Here is a 27,002-nt window from a genome sequence, read left to right on the forward strand (position 1 = left end):
TTTTAAAGTTTTCAAATTTAAGAATAAAAGCATATTAATTGCAAAGGTGAAACATGATGGTTGTAGCAAAATTCAAATAATTTAGAAATGTCTATAACATTTCACTGCCGCAGACCATCACTCGTAAGTTCATTTGTTCCCTGAGACATTTTTCTCTGCCTATTCAAACTTATTCACACTCATGTCTTAATAAAAGAAAACAACAACAAAGACTGTATCACATCTACAATATTTTTTTCTGTATTGTGACTCTTTAAGTGAATATATTACAGCCTTTTTTCCAGGTTACTGCATATTTGTGTTATAAGTTTGTACTCTATGACTTTATTCTTCTATTTAAGATTTATTTATTTATCTGATAGGCAGAGATACAGAGAGAAGGAGAGAGAGAAATCTTCCATCTGCTGGCTCACTCTCCAAATGGCTGCAATGGCTGGGGCTGGGACAGGCCAAAGCCAGGAGCTTCTTCCAGGTCTCCCATGTGGGTGCAGGGGCCCAAGCTCTTGGACCATCTTCCTCTTCCTTCCCAGGCACATTAGCAGGGAGCTGGATAGGAAGTGGAGCAGCCTGGACTCAACTGTCACCCATATGGGATGCTGATGTTGCGGGGAGAGGCTTAGCCTTCTATGCACCCCAAACTTAGTCTTCTAGACAGCTGATTAGCATTCCAATTCTTAAATATACCATAATTTATTTATTCACCTATGACATTTGTTTTCAGTTTGGGGCTCTGAAAAGCAACGATGCCCTGGATGTTCTTGGGTAGACTGCATAGGTTATCGTTTGGGATTCCAAAGTTGTGGGAGTGGCACAGTGGTCCAGCGGATCAGTCAAACACAGCATCACATCTCCTGGACAAGCTACTTAAACTGAGTTTCAGCTTCCACATTTGTTAAATGGGAGTAACAGCAGTCATCAAAATTTGTGAACAGGGCCGGCGCTGTGGTTCACTTGGTTAATCCTCCACCTGCGGCACCGGCATCCCATATGGGTGCCGGGTTCTAGTCCCAGTTGCTCCTCTTCCAGTCCAGCTCTCTGCTGTGGCCTGGAAAGGCAGTGGAGGATGGCCCAAGTGCTTGGGCCCCTGTACCCGCATGGGAGACCAGGAAGAAGCCCCTGGCTCCTGGCTTCAAATCAGCACAGCGCTAGCTGTAGCAGCCATTTGGGGAGTGAACCAATGGAAGGGAGACCTTTCTGTCTCTCTCACTGTCTATAACTCTACCTATCAAAAAAAAGCTTATGAACATTAGAAACAATATATGCAAAGCAGTGTCTGGCATGTAGCAGGTACAAAATAAATGTTATCTCTTTAAAGGCATATTTTTTAAAGGCATATTTTTTAAAGGCATATTAATAGGTTGCTTCAGAGACTTCAGCAGACTTAAATTTGTCCCTTTACATTTTTTATTTTTATTTATTTACATTTATTTTTCTTGAACTATAACCTTCAAGTTTATTGTTCATTACTTGTATTTATAGCAAAGAATACTATGTTTAACGTAAAAGATGGGGAAAGTGATTTTTCTGAGTTTGCATTAGCTTGATAATAGCATTATCTTGGCTTTAAAAAGATTAAATTTGATTATTGATTTGCTTGTCCCCACCTCACTGTCCTACAGGGTGTGTACATGGGCTGGTTAACGGCTTCTGGCAGTGGAGCACGGATTCTCGGGCCTGTATTCATCAGCCACGTGTATAGTTACTGGGGACCACGATGGGCGTTCAGCCTTGTATGTGGGATCGTCGTGCTCACCATCACTCTCCTGGGAGTGGTTTACAAGAGACTTATTGCGTTTTCTATACGGTATGGGAGGATTCAAGAGAAAACTGGGTCAGAGTAGTAGAAAGTAAATGCTGTGTGGCATTTCCTAGTCTAAGGCTCTGCTAAACACCTGCTGCGAGCCAGCCTCCAACAGTCAGGCTGCAGATACTGCTTATTTTGAGTAACAAGACCATGTGTTGGATGACAGGGAATCTTACAGGTAACTGTGAATAGTAGGATATATAAAAACATTGTCAGTCATAATTTCTTTATCTCAAAAATGAATTCCACTAATACTTTTGTGGGCTTGCATGAATTAGTGAGTGAACAATGGGCAGTAAATGTGAAGTTAAATTTAATAAAAACTGCATAGGTTTCATTAAAATAGTGAGAGAACCAGAAAGAGGGTTGTATATGAACTAGCTATAGCAGAATGAAATTATAATAGATATTCTCCTACCTAAATAGGGGTATTTTAATTTTATTTTAATTTTATTTAAAATACACTATTACCAAGTTTCCATGATACAAAAATCGAAACCCTTAAAATTTCTTTTTAGCATAACTACCGTCCTATGTTGCCTTCCATAAGTCTTAATTCCATACTGCACCTGATTTCAGTTCATTGTCTCACTAACCCCTAAGTTAACATGGGTAAGAATAATGTTGATATTTGACAATAAAGAGGATTAAGAGATCAAGATTTCACTACATTTAGTAGAGCTAACTACTTTTTGCTTTCAAGTGCTAATCAGTAATTTATTTAGAAACATAAAGACAGACGTGCTATTGCATACCTATTCGAAACAGTAAATGGTTTCTTAAAATCATTAGTATTTTTTAACTCCCTTAAACTCTGAAGAAAAGATGTTTTTCCCATCTCTCACTAGTGGCAGGGAGGAACACAACAGTTTTGAGCTTGTCTATGTATATGTATATCTATTTAGAGTTGCTGAATTTTTGTTGGATTTTAAATTTGGATGGGTCCTAATAGCCCCAATCAAATCAGACTAGTAAGTATTTAAGGCAAAATGACTTCAATCTGACAGTTTACTCAGTTTACCTTAAGCTGGGTAAATCATACTCTCACTATATACATTTCTACCTCTACATAAGTTGAAGTCTGATGAAGAGTAGAGAACTATGTATATAATCACCATTACAAACAGTACAAAAATATGTCCCCACGGTTCCTGCTTTAAGTTATAAACACTACCACGTGCACGCTATACTGAGCTTGCCATGTTCTTCAAGGTCGTTTCTTCAGCTCTCCCCGAAGGCTTCATTTGACAGCAATCATCCTGTGATGACATTGTGAAGGTGCTGCTCACTGTTCCTCACCTCCCACAGTAAGATTGTGTCTCAGGGGCTTTTGCACGACCACAGCCGGCTCTCTGGCACCTGCACGACTCTGTTCTTGTTCTGCAGCTCCCTTCCCCGTCTTCACCTTGGTTTGGAACAGTGTACGTGGTGGAAATATCAACAGTGGTCAGAATGAAAATGTTAAGAGTGAATATTTATGGAGTCCTTTTCACATTCCTGGTAATGTGTAATATACAACTTAATTCTGTGGTTCCCATTTGACAGATAAAATGGCAGCTGAGAAGTTATTTGTCAAAATAAGTCTCTGCAGAATCCACTATTAACCACTACCACTGTGTTTCTGATACTGGGACAAATAGCCCAGAAAGTTGCAGAATCAGACAACTACTAATTTTAGGGTAAATTAACTTACCTGTACCTATGATTCCTTTTGAACAGAAATATTTGGGAAATACAATTTTAAATGTACTGACTGGTTTTTGTCTTAGCATAATAGTTACTCTGTTTCCAGCAAAAATACTACATAGAAGTTTCCCAACCTAGGAAGATTAATAATATTCATTTAAAATAAGATAAACCATAACTTTGCACAAATGACTGGTCATCTTTTTACTGAAAGTGCCTTCTTCAGAGGATTACATCATTGAATCTTCTTACAAAAGGATACAGATCAGGAAGTGACATGAGGTTGAGAAGAGAGCAGGGAGGTTAGTTTGAGTAAAAACAGCAGTTGAGGTCTTGAGGATAAATTTAAAAAGATAGGACACCTCAAAGTATGGGGAAAAATTATTTTGCTAGTGAGCAAAGTGAGAGTTGTTACTAAAGTTTCCTGAGACACTTCCTGTCACAGCAGTCAGGAGTGGTGCTCCAAGGGAGGAATTGCCTGAAAGTCTTAAGAATAGTAAAAGAAGATGTATTTTAGAAAACCTAAGCTGAAACTTGAGAAGGATAATCTTCATTTCATGAAGGGGTATATAATGTCACAGTGCATCTCCATTCTGTTTTCCTTCATTTGTGTACATTTAAAATGAATTTTCAATTCATGTAACACTTTCCTCTTGCATAAAGTGAAGTAATGCTATATGCAAATTTCATTTTAATGACGATAAACTCTTTTATCTGCAGCTGTTCCAGAATAGATTATTTTGAGAAGAAATTCTGGGTACTATTTTTTGACTGTTGCAGACTTGTTTGTAATTTAATGTTTATTTTAACATTGTAAATGCTCATTTTCTAATAAATAAGATTTAAATGTACCTTAAGCCTTAAAACTTTATTCAGACTTTTAATACATATCCAATGTCAAAAAAAAATACATATCCAAGAGGCCACCCACTAAGTGATGTGTCAATTACCATGTAACTGTTGAGGAAACAACAGTAAACAAAATGCAGAGCCTGTGCCCTCATGCCAGTAGGGAAGTCAGGCTTGAGTGAGTCACGTGATGACACAGATGATTGTGGCTGAGGGCAGGGCCATGAAAGAGAAGTATAGGGAGCTGTGAGAGTGAAAATAACTAACAGGAAACTGACCAAACAGGAAAGTCCAGAAATGTTTCTTCAAGTAATGATTAACTATGATCTGAAGGAAGACAATGATTTGGATTGGTGAAGAGTGGGACAAGTGCAAGCAGAAGGCTGGGTACATGTAAAGCCCTAGACATGGGACAATCTTGAAGCTTTTGCAGGATTTAAAATAGGTCCAAGATGGCTGGAATATGGTGAGAAGGGCCAAATTACTTGAGGTTAAAAAGGGAACAGTACAAGGCCAAGTAGGCTCTAAGTATCAGGACACCTTCAAATCCAAGTCAGAATTAGGAATTCTAACTTTAGGCATAGTTGGAGCTAGGAGATCAAATAGTGTCATCAAGATACTTTTTCTATGGATTCTGTATGCCTCTGCTTGACTTTATTTTCAGATGCTTCCATTTTGTGGGAAGAGGGGCACTGGCAGCCCAAGGCTCGCCACAATTCCAGAGCAGATGTACCAGAAAAACTAGAAGTATCCAGGTTTAACTTACACACCAATCCCTGAACTGACCAGAGAGAAAGTGGATGGAATCCCCCACCAACCCAGGTGTGGGCCATGCATCCTTTCTGGAAATGCACTGGCTGTATGTGAAAAGGAGGCAGGGAAGAATTCTGGCAGGCCCATCTCTATAACATGTTCCAAAGAGATTTACTTCTACTAATTGTTTTGATTAAAAGGAAATGATTATCTTGTTTTAGTTTCCCATTTCCCCAATTTTAATGAAACTGAGCACATTTCCTCTTTGTTGGCCACATGTGGGTTTCTTCTTTTGGATATTTGTAACATCATTTGTGGGCATACAAAATTATCAACTTAAAAAAATTAGCCTGCTATAGACTTACTGAATTTCAAGTCCTCCTGCGGACTTGTGTGGCAGGGCCACACCAAATGATTTTGCAGGCCTTATGTTTCACAGACGTTCCCCACCCCTGCGACCAAATCCTCCAAAACAATGTTGAACAACTGTGACACTGTCAGCTGGATAGAAATAGCTTCAATACTTCCCTGATTATAAAAACCAGCAGAAAACATTAGGTTGAACAGTCTTTATCATATTTAAGTAGTTTCATTCTATTCTTTTCATTAGGAATGGTTTTTTATCAAATATTTTTCTTCATGTTAATTCCATCATTAACTTACAATGTGTTGAAATGTTTGTCTAAAATATGCATAGATTTCCAGATATAAGAGTGGAGAAGCAGTACATTTAACATTTACAAAATTAGTTTTTTTTAAAATCTTTCCCCAAACTATTTCATTGTTTATTGTAAATAACAGTTTTCCCCAGGTATACCATAAAATTTCTGTGATGTATTGTCTTCCAGTTGCAATAAAAATTACTGAGTTGCATCAACTGAAAAAAAAAATCTGTCTTTCCCTAAAACAGGCAAGAAAATGTAAAAATAGGTTGTCTAGTAACTCACTTTAAAACAAGTATTTAATTAAATAAATCAAAAGATAAAGTAGCATTGCCATATTTATTTTTTATAAAATGCATTTGCAGAAATGTTTCATCAGACACTGGTGCTACAAAAATAAATATAAAACAAATATACACGTTTACATATTTACTTATAACAAAAATACACATTATTTACAAGTTCAAAAATTCAAAAACTCCAGCATGTTTGTCCATGATTCTCAACATGTCTGAGAAGTAGAGGAAACAATGATAGCACAAATACACCACACACTGTGCATATTTTTCTTTTTAAAAAATTATTCAATACAAATATATGAACACAAAATTTGAGAGTATGTTCTAAGAGCAAAGTTTGGTGTCCTATTTTATTCTATGGGCACAATATTTGATAAGTGACTCAAATTTCATTCTACTCTGTTCTCTCAGAATACAACCTTTATGGTAGATTAAATGATCTTTTACAGAAAGGCTTTCTGAAGAAGTTATATTAAATAAAAAGTAACTTTATTTGAAAGCCAACAAAAAAGTTATTTATTAAACATATGTATATATCTGAGAGGAGTTTTAATCATTGGAAACCGGGAGTTGCATTAGAAAACATCAAAAGGATGGAAGACAGACACTGTAATTTCTGTCTGATGTATTCTGGTAACTTTTCATTTTCTCCATACCTAAGTGAAACAAAAGAAAAAAGAAAAAAACATAACTTAATTTCTTATTTCTTATTAGAATACCAAAAGTACCTTACACTTTTCAGTAAATCTTCAATAAGACACTGTAGAAAAATTATACAAAGTTCTTTCTTAAACATGATTCCTTTAAAAGTAGACCAATTTCTAATCATTTAAACATAAAGAAAATTAGATAAAGAAACTTAAAGTGGTTTAATCAGTACTAAAATAAGCTGAAAATCTGAATTCCTAATTCTAAAATCAATGATAGACACTTTATAAAGAATGTGAAACTGCTTTTAATAAAGCCTCTCTCTGTAAAAGTAGTTCTTTAAGTGATGGTACTGCAGAAATATACATTTAACAAAAAAGCACTTGGCAGCTATTCACAAACTATTTCTCCCAAGTATAAGGAAATTCCAAAAGTTCACAGAAAATGAATAAAGAGACATTTATTTTGGTGCAGAAATGACCCATGCATAATTTTTTGAGAATACACATCTTCCACGAACTTTTTAAAGACCCATAATATTTCCACTGCTCATGAAGTAGCATGCTTATACTGGCATCTTTAGAACCACACCTCTTTAAAGCAAGTCATGGCCAAATTCCTTATTTTTAGCATGGTGCCTACCCCAAATTTTCATATAAATGAATATATAGCCATCTGTAGAAATCTGCAGGATTGGTTTCAGGACACCCCAAGGATATAAAAACTGTGGATGCTCAAGTCTCTCTTCAAAATGCATAGTATTTGCATATAACTTATGCTTATCCTCCTATATACCTTAAGTCATTTCTAGATTATAATACCTACTATAATGTAAATATCATGAAAATAGTTGTAACTGTATTGTTTAAAGAATAATGACATGGGCCGGCGCCGCGGCTCACTAGGCTAATCCTCCGCCTAGCGGCGCCGGCTTCTGTCCCGGTTGCCCCTCTTCCAGGCCAGCCCTCTGCTGTGGCCCGGGAGTGCAGTGGAGGATGGCCCAGGTGCTTGGGCCCTGCACCCCATGGGAGACCAGGAAAAGCACCTGGCTCCTGGCTCCTGCCATCGGATCGGTGCGGTGCGCCGGCCGCAGCGCGCCGGCCGCGGCGGCCATTGGAGGGTGAACCAACGGCAAAAGGAAGACCTTTCTCTCTGTCTCTCTCTCTCACTGTCCACTCTGCCTGTCAAAAAAAAAAAAAAAAAAAAAAAGAATAATGACATGAAAAAAAGCACTGTTCAGTACAGACACAATTCTTTTTTCAAATATTTTCAATTGCAATTAGTTGAATCCTTGGATATAGATTCTGCAGATACAATGAGGCCAATAGCTTACACTCAAAAAAGTCTTTCCAACATTAATCCCTTTACATTAGGGATCTTGCCTTTCATTTGTGGGAAATAAATCAGGTAATCTCTAAAAGAAAGACTTCTTGTCTGTTCCTGTAATTTTAGATGTATTGCTTTGAACTTAAAAATCAAAATCTAAAAGGGTCAATCTATTTAAATTCTGAAATAATGTTAAAAGAACTCTAACCACTTAAGATTATTCATTCCAACTGCTTTAGAAAATGACAAAAATGGGTATTATAGACAAAAATGGGTATTATTAAAGCTGTTGTTAAGAATAACAGCAGCTTTAAAGAATATGATTGTTGCCAAAATGAAAACATTAAATTTATTAAATCACTTAGTTCAACATATAGGGAAGGTAAAATCATAGCAGAGGGCTAAATTTCAACCAGCATTTCCAGTCTTACCTAGTTGTTTGACCATTTGGTGATGTATAACTGATAGAAGAAACGCCTGCCTGCACAACCAGCTGCGATCCATCATTGAACTGAACCCACACAGCTCCACTAGTTAACTAGGAAAATAAGCATATGAAATTACCATACAGTAGAGGACTTGAGGTTCTTAAAAGCTATGCATATTTAACAAGTTTTCCACATAATAGTAGTAGGAAAAAAAATCTCCATCATTATGAAATTAGAGTTATGGTGGTAGTAGCATCGAAAATGTCTTTTCCAGATTATTCCCTCTCTAAGAGCTAGGACATTATAATATGCAGATTATTCTAAATGAATTTTGTTTCCTACTAATTTCCATTAGGATATTTGAATAGCTTTTTGGGTTTTTTTACATATAAAATTTCTTAGCAAGAAAGGACTTAGGAACTAACAAAAGCCACAAGAATTATTCTTAGGCTGTAAGAATTTCTCCCTGGCCTGAGAATATTACATTTCAGACTTTGAAACTTCTTCCTTTAGTTACTGACACAAGTGTGCCATTCCAAAGAGGGAGGAGGCATACAGTACAGAGAAATAAATGTGGATACTAGAAGCAAACAGAACTAGGTATACATCCAGAATCTGCCAAAGTTCAAGAAGTTTATGACTGTGCAAGTCCATCTACTGCTATGAACCATAACTGCACTATCTATAAAAGGAAAAGTTATACTGGGGATAAGCTAGACAATGTATGTGAAAAACCTGGTGCCGCAGGGCAAGGACGCCACAAAGGAAGTGTACTTCTTCTCCTAAAGTATGAGGCTGCATTTTATTTCACTGATAATTAAAAGTACGTATGTTACACCCGAGTCTCCAAGCTTCAAGCTTTTTGAAAATATCCACATACCAGTCCACATCTACACACAATCCTATAATTTTGAAACTCATTTTCCAAATCCTGTTATCATGGTTTTTAAGAACAAATGCAAAAAACAGTTCACTCAGACCCAGCAGGCAATCTTGTATCAACAACACCTAGTATTCCATTGTAAACAAATAAAAAATGCTAAAATTCTAAATGATGTAACAAATGTGAACAATTTATAAAAAGCGTCCTTATAAGGAGAAACCAGTAAAATTATGTATGTGTGTATTTGGTCATTGTCTAATCAGTGTAAAAAAAAATTCATATTGAAAAAATTCACTTTTTTATAAACTTCTCACCTGTGTAGCCCAGCCAACATCTTTCACAAAAACAGACTTCAAAAGTTGTGCTGATTTAGGAAGACCATCTTTTAGATTGCTAGAAGAGATGTTTGTTCCAGAAGCTGTAGTTGTATGGCCAAGTCCCTCATTTGTAACTATCTACAAACAGTTAAAGGACAGTAAGATGTTATTTCTCAGCATTTTTTCAATAAGCCAACTTCAACAAAAGCAGAAAATTACTAGATTTTTATTAGCTTAATTTTTAAAAAAGATTTTATATATTTACTTGAAAGGCAAAATGACAGAGAAAAGAAAAGAGAGAGAGGGAGAGAACTTCCAGCTGCCGGTTCACATCCCAGATGGCCAAAACAGCTGGAGTTGGGCCAGGCTGAAGCCAGGAGCCAGGAACTCCATTTTAGTCTCCCATGTGGATGGCGGGAACCTAAGTACTTGTGCCATCAGCTGCCTGTCAGGCCACTGGCAGAGCTGGCCTGGCAGTGGAGGAGCCAGGGACTCCAATCGGCACTGCGGTGTGGGATGCAGCAGCTTTTCCCACTGCATCACCACACCAGCCCTGAAATAACTGCTTAAACAAAGATTTTAAAATCAAAATACAGCTAATTATTGACAATTAGAAAGATGCAGAAAAGAAAAATATCACACAACTGCTGTTGTCATTTTGGCAGATTTCCTTCATCTTTTCACCCGAGGCACAGGCTGTCATAGGTGCAATCACACTGTGTGTGAGCATACTAACAGTCCATTTCTCTAATGCTGCGTTTTCCTACATCACTAAGTAGTCTTCACTGGCATGCTGTTTCACTGAGTAAATATAGAATAAATTTACAAAAAAACACAAAAACTCGATTCCTGGCTTCAGATCAGCCCAGCCCTGGCTGTTGTAGCCATTTGGGGAGTGACAAGTACACAGAAGACCTCTCTCTCTGTCTTTCCCTCTCTTTGTCTATAACTCTGTCCCGCAAGTAAATGAAACAAAGAAAAATAAAAAATTAATTAATTAATTAAGCAGTTCGGAGAAGAACATATGAAAAAGCCCTTTGACTTGTTCAAAAGAACCAACAGAAAGCCCATTAGGCTCAAGCACAGTCAGTATGTGATAAAGTGGCTCAAGGTGAGGCCGGAAAAGCAGGTGGGTGATAAGAGAAAGTCACAGTAAGGAATTCTAATTTTATGTGAAAGGCATGAGGTAATCACTGAAGGGTTTGAAGTACAGAAGGGACGTCTACTTACAGGATTAACTACTGGGGTCTGTGCTGGAGAAACAGCACCACTCATGATCAGTCTGTTCAAAGATGGTGCCTCTCTCACTGGGTACTCTGGATCCACTGAAGGAGGAGGTGATAAGGCTGAAGGTGAAGTAGTAATACCAGGTTTTCTGAAGGAGAAAGAATTGTCCAAATATATTCCCTTAAAGCTTTCAATTTACAAGAAACTAAAGAATGTTTAAAATGTAAACATTAAATAAAAAAAAAGTATCTTACACATCCTAGCTAATGCTTAGGGTTCCGAAATACTTACCTTCCTACAATTATTGGGAAGAAGGGGGCACTCCTACTTTTCTTTTCCTCTTCTGAAATTACAGATTCCAGTGCTAAACAAATACGATGGCCCTGTTGCAAAAGAAAATGTTTTCTGTCAAAAGTTCACCTAGACCATGCTATCATTACTAATCGGTATGAAAAAACTAGTTAGAATGAAAAAATTAAGTATGTACCTCATTAGCATGGTCCATATACTTTCTTATTTCCTCTTTGAAACTGTTAACATCACTGTCACCTTTTAAACTGTAAGAGTACCCAGTTTTTTCAATCACCTGAATAAAATCTTCTGTTTTGTGTATTTTGGTTCCTAAAAAACAAGCAGAAAATTATTCTCTTATCATTTCTTTACCTATTCCCAAACTTCTACACATTATCACTTCAGTACCTAATAGTTCCTAGATCAAGGTATCATTTATATTCATTTATTAACCATTAACAAAATGACTCTCAAAGTAAGTCAATAAATACAGGCAATCTATTTTCCTTTTCAGTTTATGTCTGGTTTATATCTGATATTTTTGTGACATTAAAAAAAAATCAGCTTCAGTAAAAGTAACATAGTTATAATTATATGAGGAGTCTTCAAAAGAGTTCATGGAAAAGGCACATTATGAAAAACTATGTATGGATTTAAAAAATCTTTTGCACCAAAATAAACTTATCCTTTAATCAGATTTTCCATGAACGTCTTAATGTACTCCTCTATGTGTATGGTAAGAGATATGTGCTGTGTCTCCCTTAGAGGAAGCTTTACAGAACAAAAAGTATATTATCTATGCAGAACAGATTTAGAAAATCAGAGTCTCTGGTTCAACCCTAAACTTTTTGTCTAATTTATAATTCTCATAACTTAGTATATGCCCATTTGATTATTTAGTAAGAAATAAGATACTGTTTATTTCATGTGATTTTTAAACATCAATCTGGGCATAGTTAAATGGCAGCTAAGTAGGGAAAGAGGACTACTATACAGAGAGGGCACTCCAAAAAGTTTGTGGAAGACAGAATTAAAAAAAAGCTTTTGGTGCAAACAACTTCTGAAATCCATGCACAGCTTTTTTACGATACACAGTTTACAGACTTTTTGAAGACTTCTATTGTAGGGTGAATTATTTATAAGAAGGTATCATACATACATATATTTTGGTTAACATGATTTAACTTGTAACTTATATGTATGGATAAAGACATGGATGCACAAATGAAGAGTTTCCAAAAAGGTCATGGAAGATACATACTGTGAAAAAACTATAAATGGGCCGGCCCCGTGGCTCACTAGGCTAATCCTCTGCCTTGCGGCACTGGCACACCGGGCTCTAGTCCCGGTCAGGGCGCCGGAATCTGTCCTGTAGCCCCTCTTCCAGGCCAGCTCTCTGCTGTGGCCAGGGAGTGCAGTGGAGGATGGCCCAGGTGCTTGGGCCCTGCACCCCATGGGAGACCAGGATAAGTACCTGGCTCCTGCCATCAGATCAGCGCGGTGCGCCAGCTGCAGCGCACCGGCCGCGGCGGCCATTGGAGGGTGAACCAATGGCAAAAGGAAGACCTTTCTCTCTCTCTCTCACTGTCCACTCTGCCTGTCAAAAAAAAAAAAAACAAAACAAAAAACAAACAAACAAAAAAACTATAAATGGACTTCAAAAATTAATCATTTAATTCTCATTAACTTTATGAAGTAGCCTTGTATATATTAAAACTTTCCACATTAAGAGGGGGGCAGAAAAAGAAATGAACAAACAACAGCCCCACACACTATGATTAAATTATAAACTAAAGGAAAAATTTGCCACTTCTAATCAGTACTTACCATCATAAAACCAAACCTCAAAATCAGCACCAGGAGAGTTCTCCATTAAAACACATTTAGCATATTTTGTAAAATAAGTGATTTTGGGAGATTTAGATCTTACAAGCTGTACAAATCTGGAAGCATACTGATATTTTCGCCAATACTTTTCTAAGGGGAAAAAATGTAAAAATTATATATTATTATATGGAAGAAAGTGTTAGCTTGACATATATATTTTTATTAATTTTTATTTCTAATAGGTTTTCTTGTGTGTTTTGAAAATTTTATTTATTCAAAAGACAGACAAAGATAAAATGAGAGGCTCAGGGAGCAGGGGGGTGTGGGGGGATGGAGTGGAGGCAGGGGCGGGGGGGCAGACACAGAGTACTCCCTCTTCTAGTTCACTACCCAAATGCTCAGGAAGTTTGGGGCTGCCAGAAGCTGGGAACTCAGTAGAGGTCTCCCATGTGGGTGGCAGGGACAAAACCACCCGAGTAATCACCTGCAGCCTCCCAGGGTCCACACGGGTGAACCAGGCACTCTGCTAGGGGACATGGGTGTCTTCATTGTTAGGTGAAACACTTGCCCCTTGTTTGTTTCTAAAAGTCATTGCAATGGGGTCTTAATATTCAATGCTTATTTCCCCAATCCAGGATATCCAGAACTGAACTGGGAATCCAATTTGGCTAACCACAACAAGAAGCGGTCATTTATGCAGCACTGCAATAATTTCAAAGGTCAAAAACTAGATATGTCATGTTACAAGTTTTCGTATGATTCTAGCCAAACCAATGCAAGTACACAAATTAGTGTGATATGACTAATATTCCAGAGTTAGATTTTTCTTAAAAGCCTAAAGCTACATTGTAAGAATACGAATAAACACTGAATGAATAAGGTACATTAAATTTCACCAGATACTAAGTACATAATTATGATCCACTGTAGCCTGCATAAAGACAAGATAGGTACAAGCCATCATATCTATTCGGTTTATGAATATACGCATCTATTATCTAAACTTACTTTCTGGTAAATTTACATACCTGGTAAATTGTCAAAGCTGTATCTACTGATGTTGTCAGTAGGTGAAGGTGGTCTGTCAGCAAGAGGAAAACCTCTTCCATCATTTGGATAATAAACAGTAATCTGCCAGAAAAAAAAAGTAAGAATTCTAATTACATAGCATTAAGTTACTTGAGAGTATGAAAAAAGTTCAAATGCAATATTAAATATTTTATATAAAAACATTCTTCTCTAAAAGTATTTTTGTTTTTTAAACTTAAGCCAAAGTTAGATTTTATTACTAGCTATAATTATTTTTTAAGCCGCATTAATTTATTTAAATATGTTTAGTATATTATTTCAGTTTCTGAATTCCAGAGACACATATATTAAGAAAATTGGTATTTAAAAAATTTAAAGACTTCTCTTGGGGCCAGTACAGTGGCATAGCAGGTAAGGCCACCACTTGCGGTACTGACATCCCATATGGGCGCCGGTTTGAATCCCGGCTGCTGTACTTCCAATCAGCTCTCTGCTATGGCCTGGGAAAGCAGTCCAAGGATAGCTAAAGTCCTTGGGATTTTGCACCCACGTGGGAGACCCGGAGGAAGCTCCTGGCTCCTGGCTATGGATTGGTGCAGCTCCAGATGTTGCAGCCAACTGGGGAGTGAATCAGCGGATGGAAGACCTCTCTCTCTATGCCTTTCCTTCTCTGTGTAACTCTAACTTCCAAATAAATAAATAAATCTTTAAAAAAAAAAAAAAAAGGCTTCCTTGGAGAATGAATCAGGATACTAAATGCTTAAGTGATGATTTGAAGTTGTAAGATAATAAGGTAACTTCATATTACCGTATTTCCATCACTAGATATTTGGAGAACTTCTTTCACATATTCTTGAGATGTATGTTCCTTTAGAAGCTCCACACACACTTCCTCAGAATCAAGTATGCTCACCTAAGGAAAAAATGAAAATCAGTATCAATTCTCTTGTTTACTAGAATATTTATGACATATATCATAGTGAAAAGAATAGTACTTAACCATGGTAGAAACAGCTCCTAAAATGAAAGTCAAATAGCTGCTTCACTGCAACAGACTAGACCAGAGGTCTGTTTGAGCACACCTGTGAGCCATAAGGCGCCAAGGTCAGAATGTCTAATGAAGTGTGAAAGGATAACCAGTGAGAGAACAGCAAGCAGAAGGGAGGGTGGAGAATAAGGGTTTTGGTAAGACAAAAGCAAGCCAAACAAAGGCAAAACTGGGTAAAATGGGAAGCAATGAAAACACAGCATGAAGATCCAATTAAAAACAAATCACCATTCCCAATTCTTATTTGACAATTTTGAAACTCTAAACCTACATGTGGTTACTCCTTTGCTTTAAATAGTTTCAAATACTAAAAGGGAAAAAATGAGTTATGCTTCCTATTTTACCTTTCTGATTTGGGACAAATGTAAAAACAATAAAAACGAAAGCCCAGGGATAAGTACTGAAATTGTGAATAAAATAATGCTTAAAATATATAGCCAGTATTATTTTTAAATGTTTTTCAATCAAATCCATTTTACTTAAACCAATAAAGTTGAAAACTAATCAGTATTAATTTACTGTTATGGTAGAGCTATTTTTCCCCCCATAAACACCCAATCTTTAAATAATACTTCATGATGTATATACCACAAAGTAAAGACATTAAAGGGAACTAAAAATAATCGTGTTCGCAAGAACTATATTCACAAGCAAAGTATCATACAGTAAATTAGAAAACTAATGGACATACCACAGCCTTTTTGGTTTTCTGTCTGATGGGTTTTAACCTATGAGCAATCAAAGGAGATGTTATGCTTCGTAGTGTTTGCTTCAGATAACCCAGTTTTGACTCCATACTCCTAGTTTTGCTTTGTTCAGAAACAGGATCTAAGCCAAAACCAGATTCTTGTTGAATTATTTCAGGCTTGCTGTGAAGTCCAGTGATGTATTTCATAGTATTCAGCTGTTTAAAACAATGTGCATTATCAGGAGCATCAAAGTTCTTTTTGGCTTGTGTATCAGTCCAAGAATTTCTTGATGTGTCTTTCTGCAAATCTGGGTGCCCCTGGAAATCTCTGTTTGGACTGATGCTGTTGGGCTCAGTGGTTTCTCTTAAATGACCTATTTATAATAGAAAGAACAATTTAGCAAATAACTAAAAAGACCAAGACTACAATGTTATGGTGATTATAATGGCATTTTTTGAACAAAAGAAATCTAGCAAAATAATGTTCACATTGTATTCAGGATTTTGGTAAATCAGTAGTAGGTTTATGGCTGCACTTAGTGTGGGGAGGACTATGTGAGAAGATGAAATGTTAATTTGTTCCTCTATAGTAGCAATATATTACAACATGTTGTAATATTATACATATAAAATAAAATTTACTTTAAAAATACAGTAAGAAGAAAAAGCACATAACATTTCTAGCAGTGAATTATAGAAACGATCACTGAAAGTAGTGTTTATAAATTTTCTAATAATTAGACAGTTTAAGATATGACAAAATAATATAGCAACTATTTAAAGGACTTTAAGATTTATTTATTTGAAAGTCAGATTTACAGAGAGAGAGGGAGAGGCAGAGAGAGAGAGGTCTTCCATCTGCTAGTTCACTCCCCAATTGGCTGCAATGGTCAGAGCTGTGCCGATCCAAAGCCAGGAGCCAGGAGCTTCTTTTGGGTCTCCCATGAGGGTGCAGGGGCCTAACAATGTGGGCCATCCTCTACTGCTTTCCCAGGGCATGGCAGAGACCTGGATCGGAAGTGTCCTTTAAGGGGGCCGGTGCTATGGTGTATTGGGTAAAGCCACCGCCTGCAGTGCCGGCATCCCATATGGACGCCAGTTGGAGTCCCAGCTACTCCACTTCTGATCCAGCTCTCTGCTGTGCCCTGGGAAAGCAGTAGAGGATGGCCCTCATCCTTGGGCCCCTGCACCCACAAGGGAGACCCAGAAGAAGCTCCTGGCTTCAGATCGGCGCAGCTCTGACCACTGGGGCCAACTGCAGAGTGAACCAGCAGATCAAAGACCTCTCTCTCTGCCTCTCCTTCTGTGTGACTTTCAAATAAATAATAAAAAAAAATCTTAAAAAAAAAAAGGACATTTTAAGCCAGACTTTGAAAGAATATCTTTAGTATTCACAAGATTAAGACAGAAAAGATATTAACTTGAAATTAATTATTCATTCAAGGCAAAAACTAGTCCCTAGGGCCACCTACTATTTCTAAAGTAAACCCAATGTACTAACAAAGGCAGATATGTAAATTTACTTTTAAGCCAAGAACTATTTACACCATCTTTATTTGGGTGATATGCAAGTAAAAGTAAAGACACCAAATGAATACCTTGTATATTATTAATCTTTATACTATTACATAAATATTTGTATCTACATTTACTCCTATTGAGCTTTATTTACCATTTTATATTTTACATAAGTTAGAATTCACATGAGAATATTTTTAAAGATCTTATGATTACATTACATAATTTTTGAGGCAATTTTTCATATTAAACTCAAAATCTATGTGACAAATTTTTTCTTAATTGACCTTTCAGTGCATTTCTTCCTCACTTCCACATGGTAGAAAATATTCTGTATCAAATAACATGAATTTTAAATTGCAGCCAACACTATTAAATTTTTATAAACAAACTTATCTACACATTTCAGGCAAATACAAAGTATATGTATATAAAACAGAAGTACAAGATTAAGTACCTGGCAGTTTTACAGTTTAAAGACCAAACTTAGCTCTCTATACCTGTTCCTTTCAAATAAATGAATAAATCTTTAACAAACAAGCAAAAAACCAAACATGAATTATTCTAACAAGCATATATGAAAACATTAATTCTCCTTGGAGCTCCTGAAAATATTTTTCTAAAAATATTAATAGACTCTTGGATGACATAACAACTCTCTGCTTAAGTTACAGCCATATTATCCACTCTTTGCAAGGTAATACAATACTTAGTAAAAGACAGACCTCCTCCTCTCCATATGTCTTTTTCATTCTCTTTATTCCATCATTATTTCCCAACTTACCTTCTGTTAATCTGTTATGTTCATTAATGAGGACGGTCTCCTCCTCTCCGTATGTCTTTATCATTCTATTTCATCCTGATTTCCCTACTAACCTGTTAATCTGTTTGTTCATTAATGAGGAATGTTTAAATTTCAAACTGTATACATAATGAAATGGATGATAGCTGCTTTGAAAATATTTAGGTTTTAGTAGCTGTGTATTTCAGTGTAAGGAGTCACTGGAAGACAAATGTTCTTATCAGCTTCTAGTTAAATAAGATCAACCACATTTCGGTTATCTTATGGGCACTAACAGTAGGTGCTTACTATAAAGTTTCAAAGCAGAGGGGTTAATAGAGCCTCTGAACCAGTGTGGGCTGGAGCCCTGGCTCCTCTACTCCTTTGTTAGGTTAGGGGAAATTAAACTGTGCCACATATGCCTCATCTGTTAGAAAGGGGTAACCGTATCTTCCTCATACATTTTTTTCAATGAGAACTTAATAAGTTAATCATCTATCTATTTCAGCATTAAGGACAATTGGCTGACTTACTGTAAACATTCAAAATGAATTAATACTTGCTATTGCTATTATTTTAATATACTCTTATTTAAATTTATTGAAAGTGCTTTATTTTCTTAACAAAATCCAAATAGAAAACTGCAATGCTTGGTAAGAATGCAAGTTATTAATTTCTTATTAAATACCCCATTGAAACCCACCATTTATTTGCAGATTCCCAAACCACTGTTGCACCATTTCAGCCTGAGGTGTCTGATCTGAAAATGGAAACGGAGTTTTTCCTGGACAAAGGCGATTGGAGCTAAACAAAAGAAAACAACACCATAAACTAATCAAAAATCATCACATACACTTTTAATCAAAAATATTAGAAAAGGAGGATATCTTTATTTGGATACCTGAAAATTTTAAATTGTAGAAACAGTATTTGAATTGTCTCTAAAAAGCTAAACTTCCATGTCAAAATGCCCATTGTGATGTTTCCAGATGGCTACTGCTCTAAAAATCAGAAGAATAAAAAATGCTGCAACTACTAAACAATTAGTTTTCATGTTAGAAGTAGCCAATACTATTATTACTCATCACTAAGGCTCACCTTCTGTCATTCAAAGTGTATATTCACTATTACAGACATATTTAATACAGGATACTTTGCACTGGACTCCTACTCTGTATAAAATAAAAAGGGAAACTAAAAGTTCCCAAGTATTAAACACATGCTATAAACCCATTTATAAATATACTCATTTTTAAAGGAAAATTTAAAGCATAATTCAAAGCTATTCTAATTCTCCTCCTATCAAGAAATGAAGATCTGGGGCTGGTGAGGAACAGTGGGCTAACCTGCCACCTGCAATGCTGGTGTCCCATATTAGAGTGCTGATTCAAGTCCTGCCTGCTCCGCTTCTGATTTAGCTTTCTCTTAATGCACCTGGTAAAGCAGCAGATCACAGCCCAAGAACTTAGGCCTCAGCCACCCACATGAATTTCCCAGCTTCTGGGTTTGGCCTGACCCACTCCTGACCACTGCTGCCATTTGGGGAGTGCACCAGCTGATTGAAGATATCTCTCTCTCCCTCTGTCACCCTTTCCTTTGAACAAATAAATAAATAAATAAATCTTTTTTCTTTTTTTAAATGGACAATTGAGAAGTACCTCAGGACCACCTGAGTGTTTTAAGAAAGTATCTTTCATTGTCCTGAGAAACCCTTTAGGATAGATGAAACTTTAATTAAATTAGCACAGTGTTTACTGGTTTACCAAAAAACGAAATGTTTTTAATAAATTATTCTTACAGTGCTTGATCGACATCAGGTCTTTCAAAAGATCCAGAATTATTGGAAGTCTTTTCTTTAAAGAAGTGAAAAATATTGACATTGCTGTGTGTGGGTGAGTATCTCTCTTCACTTTCATCTATTTCTGATCTTTTCGACTTCAAGAGCATTTCTTCTGAATGACACCGTTCCATTGTACACGTCTTTGCTTGAGACTGAGTGTTGTAAGTCTCAGATCTGTCAGAGGAATGGGCTCTGCGAAGGTATCGAGAATGCGGCCTTTCTTCTGCGTCTTGGATTACTCTACCCCTTCTACTAACACCAGTTTCTTGATTTCCCCACTGAGTATAAAAACTGCTTCCATCGCCTGCAGAAGAAAAATCACTTGCATTTTTATTCTTTGGAAATACAGTCATTTTATTTGGGAGTGGCTGACCAATCAAAAGTCTTCTTCTGTCAAATAAGCTACCATTCATACTGGTACTGGAAGAAGCTGTAACTGCAGTAGAAATCGTAGCGTGTCCACTATCAATGGAGTCTTCCACAGTTCCTAAATCTTTATTTTTTGTTGGAGAACTTCTAGACATAAAAGGATGGTCCATTACGGAAGACAGACTTAAGCGATCCGCTGGATTTCTACGAAGCAATTGGTGAATAAGGTCCTTGGCTTCTCGTGACAAAAAAGCTGGCATTTCATAATCTGCCAATACTACTTTATTTAAGGTGTTCTTAACTGTGTCAGTGTCAAAAGGTGGTCTCCCAATAAGTAATGTATAAAACATACAACCCAAGGACCAAACATCAGATTCAAGTCCATGTGCACTTCGAGTTGCAATTTCTGGTGAAATGTAATTAGGAGTTCCACATAAAGTATAGTGCTTTTCATGAGGCATTTTCAATTGTGTTGCTAGTCCAAAGTCGGCAATCTTGATGTTCATATTACGTGTAAGTAAGAGGTTAGAAAGTGTGAGGTCCCGGTGTAATATACCATGAGAATGAAGATACAACAGTCCTGTGATGATCTGGTACATGAAGTGTCGAGCTGTTAGGATGCAAAAAGGATAACTTAGAATTTAGAAAATCTGGACGATTCAATGTTCAGAATAACACTAAAAAACCAAAGTGTATTTGCCAGAGTATGAAGTTACAATGCTTGCTTGCCGCTTGGATTTACTGACAAAAATATCACTGTGGTGCTTTCACAATATTATCTCTTTCTTTTCAAGAAAAACAGTCACTTCTTTTAATGTTTGTCCTCTCCTAAACGCAGCTAAGAAAAGCTTAATTTTACTGCAATTGGTGCTGACTAGGGTACCTAGTAACCTAGGAGTAACCAGAAGTTCTTATGGATTAAAAGTATCTATTTACAATTGTATAATTATAATTATACAAATTGTATCATCTGTAAATATATTCTAATTTTAAAAAAACCCTAAAATTCCTTTTGTGCTCCCCAAACTCTCCCCAGAAGTATAACTGTCAAGTTATTATATATTCTTTAATACTTTTTTCTGCATATTTACATAAATTCTATAAACACATTATAATGTTTTTCAATGTAAGAATGGTACCAAATATATACAGTTTTTGTATTTTTTCCCACTTCACAATTTTTCTTGGAGTTATTTTAAGTCAGTACCATACATTTTTATTTTATTCAATTGCTTTTGATGAATATTTGGGTCATTTCTAAAATATTTTAGGATTATAAAAGATATGGCATTAATCATTCTTACACACTTGTTTTCTTATGTACATGCATTTACAGAAAATTCAAGGTGGAGAATCACTGTTCCAAAAACAATTTGGCATTTCCAGTTTGCCAAATTACTCCTGAAAAGACTATATTTTCATGTAGTTTTTTGTTAACCTAGTCTCAAATCAGTAAGTAAAACGGTACCTTATTATATTGGAGCATTCTCATGATTACTATGGAGTCTGAGAATTTTTCATGTTTACTGGCCAACTAAACTTTCTCTTCTGTGAACAGTCCGCTTATATCCCCTGTCCATTTTTTCTGTTGGATTACCCTTTTCTCTTTAGCCATGCTTTACATTAGTTAACATTAATTTTCTAGTCATACATTTTGCAAACTGTTTTTTTCTATCTTTGTCTTGTAACTGGTAACAGTATCTTTTGTGAAATAAAACTGCTTCATTTTAGTTCAAATTATTGATTCATTTCTTTTATAGCTTTTGCAGGTTCTGTTTTATTATACAGTACTATGAAAAATAATCATCAATATGTACATGAGTTTTCCTATTTGTATTATTTCCTTAAACTTCCAACAACAGAATTTGAGTCAAAGAATATGAACATTTAACTATATATCTATGGGCCGGCGCCGCGGCACACTAGGCTAATCCTCCGCCTTGCGGCGCCGGCACACCGGGTTCTAGTCCCGGTCGGGGCGCCGGATTCTGTCCCGGTTGCCCCTCTTCCAGGCCAGCTCTCTGCTGTGGCCAGGGAGTGCAGTGGAGGATGGCCCAAGTGCTTGGGCCCTGCACCCCATGGGAGACCAGGATAAGTACCTGGCTCCTGCCATCGGATCAGCGTGGTGCGCTGGCCACAGCGCGCCAGCAGCAGTGGCCATTGGAGGGTGAACCAACAGCAAAAGGAAGACCTTTCTCTCTGTCTCTCTCTCTCACTGTCCACTCTGCCTGTCAAAAAATTAAAAAAAAAAAAAAAAAAAACTATATATCTATGACCAAATTGTTTCCCAAAATAGGTTATATAGATTCAAATGTAAAAACTGTCTATCAACAACCATTGACCACCTATTTTTTTTCTCTAAATATTATTTACTTGACAGGCAGAGTGAGTTGGGGAGAGAGAGAGAGAGATCTTCCATTCTGCTGGTTTATTCCCCAGACAGCTACAATAGCTAGGCCCAAGCCAGGAACTCCATTCAGGTCTCCTACATGGGTGGCAGGGGCCCAAGTACTTGGACCGTCTTCTACTGCTTTCCCAGACGCATTAGCAAGGAGTGGACTTGAAGTGGAGCAGCGGGGACTTGCTCCTGCACTCTGTGGCTTAACATGCTGTGCCATACGCTGGCCCCAACAAGCATCTTTCTTTGCTTATCTTCAATCTCAGTTAACAAGGCAAGATAATATGAAAACAAGCATTTGTCTGACACTATATAGACCTTATTTGAAACTGATTTGAACTATAAAAAATTGTGAGAAATTTGGCAAAGTTTGAAACTGACCATGAATTTTTTTAGCAAGGAATTAAACTTGACAACATCTTTGTTGTGCTTTTTAAAAGCTCCCTATGTTGTAAATATATATATTAAAATATTTACAGATAAAAAGATGTCTAGATGTCTACAATATACTTCAATATACTCTGGGGGTGGGTGTTTGGCCTAGTGATTACATCACGGGTTAAAACGCCAGCCTCCAGTGTCCTGTAACAGAGTGCCTGGGTTTGATTCTTGGCTCCAGCTCCCAGTTCCAGCTTCCTGCCAGTGCAGATCCTAGGAGGCAGCAGGTGATGGCTCCCATAGTTGGGTTCCTGCCATACAAACGGTTCAAGCTCCAGGCCCCTGGTTCTGGACCTGGGCCTAGCCCAGGCTCTGCAGGCACTTCCTCCGTGAACCAGCAGATGGAGTCCCATCTTTCTTTCAGACATAGAACCTCTTGAAAAAAAACAAACTGGCAAATCAGGGGATTCATAACACTACAGAGAAAGTAATTTGATCGTGAGTCAATAGTTTAGGAAGCTAGGAGTTAATAAGTTCAAGGGGGCTAATTATAATACTTCATCTACTTGGGACTGGCGCTGTGGTGCAGTGGGTTGAAGCCCTGGGCTGAAGTGCTGGCATCCTATATGGGCAATGGTTTTGGTCCCAGCTGCTCTTCTTCCAATCCAGCTCTCTGCTATGGCCTGGGAAAGCAGTGGAAGATGGCTCAACTGCTTGGGCCCCTGCACCCATGTGGGAGACCCAGAGCAGGCTCCTGGCTCCTGCCTTCGGATTGGCGCAGCTCCGGCTGCTGCGGCCATCTGGGGAGTGAACCAGTGGATGGAAGACCTCTCTCTGTAACTCTTTCAAATAAATAAAATAAATCTTTTTTTTTTTTTTTTTTTTTTTGGTCAGAGTGGACAGTGAGAGAGAGAGACAGAGAGAAAGGTCTTCCTTTTGCCGTTGGTTCACCCTCCAATGGCTGCCGCGGCCGGCACGCTGCGGCCGGCGCACCGCGCTGATCCGATGGCAGGAGCCAGGTACTTATCCTGGTCTCCCATGGGGCGCAGGGCCCAAGCACTTGGGCCATCCTCCACTGCACTCCCTGGCCACAGCAGAGAGCTGGCCTGGAAGAGGGGTAACTAGGACAGAATCCGGCGCCCTGACCGGGACTAGAATCCGGTGTGCCGGCGCCACTAGGCGGAGGATTAGCCTAGTGTGCCGCAGCGCCGGCCCAAAATAAATCTTTTTAAAAAAATTTCATCTACTTACTTTTCACATTTTATATAATAAGCAAATTCAATAGCTGTTTGTGCTTGATTTAGAAACTACCTTATAATTATCAACAGCATTCTAAAGAGCTTTCTAGGTGTGAAGAATGACACTAAAGTGCCACCAATGATTTAATTTAAAATACAGTTTTGGGGTTAGCAGGAGGATAACTCTCATTTCTTTAATGACTGAATTGTTTTAATTAAGAGCTTTTTTTTTGAGGGGGGATCTCTTTTTCTACACTGAAAATAACAATGTAAAGTTTTGCCAAATATTATAAAATCAATATATCCTTTAAAAAGCAAATTCTAATCTACCAAAAGTAAATAAATGAATAAATCAAAAGAAGTACCAGCCTACCTTCATTTTCTGAGAAGGGTTTCATTCTGTTTTTTAGATACCTGTTCATTTCTCCATTATGACACATTTCTAATACCAGGTATACATAGTTGTTATCTTCAAAATAATTATAAAGCTGAAATGTGAGAGAGAATAATTATAATATAAGGCAATTCAGTGTCTTTGGCTACTTCTATCAAATTTGTATCTTACCTCCAAAATCGAAGGATGTTTCAATTGGCAATGTATTTTCACCTCATTTTGCACTCTCTGTACCATTCCAGCTTTGTACATGGCCTTCTTATCTATCTGAAAATGACAGACGAGAGGTTTAGATGATAAAATTTAAAAATGTGAAATTGCTAAAGTCGACTTTGAAAATAAAGTATATTTTATATTTAAGAAGTCTGAAGTCCTTTATCTCTAATTTTGAAGTCAAACTTACTGTTTCTTTTCACTGCATATCTAACACAGTGCCTGGCAGACTAGACACTCAATAGAAGTTTTCCCAATGTATTCCAATACTCTCTCTCAATTTAAATTCCTTAAGCTAGCCTATCTATAAGAAAAACAATTCAAATTTAGCCACGCTTTAAAACACAATTTCTCTTCTATCTTCCAACTGGCTTAAATGATTCTTAATTCACTTTCATGTCAGTCCTATTAAACTGACTTCCAACTATCAAGAACAGTACTTTGGGTCATTACAGTGTAATGTACAACTATACCTAAGAAAATTCTTATTATAAAGAATTATCTGATCTCTACTCAATACTCCCAAGTATTAATATTTACAACATATACCAGCTCTACTGAACATTAACGGAAATAAAATACTTATTTAAGTTAAGGTCAAGGCTGTCTCAAAAGGTCTTTAAGCTCAACTGCTGGGCCTGGCATTCCTATTGTCTTATACAATGTATTCTTCACAAAGAAAAGTAAGGAGTTTCTGACACATGAAACCGTACACCTCCCTGGCTACTTGCAAAGTACAAGAGAAAAGCTGATATTCTTACCATTTTGATTGCAACTTCCAAACCAGTATGAATGGATTCAGCTCTATAGACACCAGCAAATGATCCTTTGCCGAGCAGATTTCCAACCTTAAAATCCTTAAAAGTTAAAATTAAAGATTATATGCGATGTCTTACACAAGAGAGGGGAGAGATATGGGAAAGGGCTGGGAAAAGATAAAATGGATCGTGAAGGAATCTGACAAAATTCAAGCACCTTGATAGAGCAGGTGTCTGGGGTGGGAAGCATGTTGACACCTTGCTGGGCTCCCTGGGCTTCCAGGCTGGGCTCTGCATGCAACAACCTAATCTGCTTCCTCCACCTCGGTGCAGCCTTAGCGTCCTCCTCCCACCTCCAGCCAACCCCTGGGAGCCGAGAGCCTGGACAGAATCCCGCCGCAGCGCCCGCCAGACGTAACCGCCATCCCCTTGGGGAAGGGGGAGGCAGCTTTGCCCCCGCTCCAGCGCGGCAGGTCTGGCGGGAGCTATCACAGGAAGTCGCGGGGCCTGGGGAATAGTCCGGGCGGCGAGCTACTCACCTGTCCGCCGCCCTCCCACCCACGGCCTCGGAGGGGCGGGTCGCCCCGCCCCCAAACAGCCGGCCCTCGGCGGTTGGCACCTTCCTCAAGGGTCCCGGCGCCCGCCCCGCAGCCGTTAGCCCCGCTCGTTCCCTTCCCCACACTGGCCTCGAGTCCTGCGCCTCCGACTCCCACCCTCCCCGTAGACCGCCGAGTCTTTTCACCTCGATCTTCTCCCCGATGCAGGTCGCCATATTTCCAGGCCCCGGCTGCTACTCCCCGGATTAGCTCCCTTCGCGTAGTCCCTTCGAGGCAGCGCTCCAAGCAGCCAGCCGGTCTTGGCGCCCATCAGGCTCTTCTCTCTAGGCCGCCGTTCCCGGCGACGACGGTAGAGCCACCGAAAGGTCTCCCTGACACCTTCCGAGGCCTGGGCGGTGTCTCTGTGCTTCCATTTTGAAAAACTCCCGCCGCTCGCCGTCCGGGCGAGGTTGGCCGTGACGTAATGAGACGGGTCGCTCCGGAGAGGCTGCGCCGGGGCGCGCATGCGCAGCAGCCGCCCCTCCGTGGTCCGCGGAGGCTTCCAAGCCTGAGGGCCGGCCGCCGGGAGCGTTGTGGAGACCCCGGGCCCGTTGTGGGGATCCCGGGCCCGTTGTGGGGATCCCGGGCGTCCGCTCCCCGGCGTTTGGAAGCCGCGTGAAAGAGCAAGCCTTAAAGACTGGACGTTTATAAATGGTCGGCTATTTACTTCACGGTCTGAAAATCGACTTCCAGTTCTGCGAACGGTGTTAATACTTAGAGTGTCAAAAACGTTTAGACTGGACATAAGTGTTAA

The 27,002-nt window shown here is 38.3% G+C and overlaps 2 protein-coding genes across 14 annotated transcripts in view; one reads left to right on the forward strand and one right to left on the reverse strand.

Moving 5' to 3' along the window:
• Window positions 1-4,341, forward strand: part of MFSD8 (major facilitator superfamily domain containing 8) — a 51,395-nt gene extending 47,054 nt beyond the window's left edge. For all 13 annotated transcript variants that reach the window (XR_016211980.1, XM_051819872.3, XM_051819870.3 and 10 more), the window contains one exon: window positions 1,620-4,341. Coding sequence is in view for 12 of the 13 variants with exons in the window: in XM_051819872.3 (XP_051675832.3) it covers window positions 1,620-1,841 (222 nt within the window). In the remaining variant the exon portion in view is untranslated. The remainder of the gene's footprint in view (window positions 1-1,619) is intronic.
• Window positions 4,342-6,079: 1,738 nt separating this feature from the next.
• On the reverse strand, window positions 6,080-26,671 carry PLK4 (polo like kinase 4). The gene is made up of 16 exons (XM_008267947.5): window positions 26,395-26,671; window positions 25,656-25,751; window positions 24,853-24,948; window positions 24,661-24,775; window positions 19,863-20,883; window positions 18,768-18,868; window positions 15,769-16,139; window positions 14,838-14,942; window positions 14,029-14,131; window positions 13,001-13,150; window positions 11,370-11,503; window positions 11,174-11,265; window positions 10,886-11,030; window positions 9,653-9,793; window positions 8,459-8,565; window positions 6,080-6,709 (listed from the first exon to the last, which is right to left on the reverse strand). Exons 1-16 carry the CDS (start codon window positions 26,422-26,424, stop codon window positions 6,607-6,609), a joined length of 2,910 nt encoding a protein of 969 aa, XP_008266169.3. The 5' UTR covers window positions 26,425-26,671; the 3' UTR covers window positions 6,080-6,606.
• Between the last annotated feature and the right edge of the window lie 331 nt (window positions 26,672-27,002).

Source organism: Oryctolagus cuniculus, chromosome 8, assembly GCF_051225735.1.
Source record: "Oryctolagus cuniculus isolate XC-2025 breed Fujian yellow rabbit chromosome 8, ASM5122573v1, whole genome shotgun sequence".
NCBI classification, from domain to species: Eukaryota; Metazoa; Chordata; class Mammalia; order Lagomorpha; family Leporidae; genus Oryctolagus; species Oryctolagus cuniculus.

Excerpts from the sequence above, each read along its gene's own strand:
- PLK4 (XM_008267947.5), bottom strand. The coding sequence starts at position 26,424 with ATGGCGACCTGCATCGGGGAGAAGATCGAG. Across the intron at positions 20,884-24,660 it reads ACCCTTCTCAGAAAATGAAG|CTCGACACTTCATGTACCAG; the intron begins GTAGGCTGGTAC and ends GCATCCTAACAG. Across the intron at positions 11,031-11,173 it reads TTCCCAATAATTGTAGGAAG|AAAACCTGGTATTACTACTT; the intron begins GTAAGTATTTCG and ends TTTCTCCTTCAG.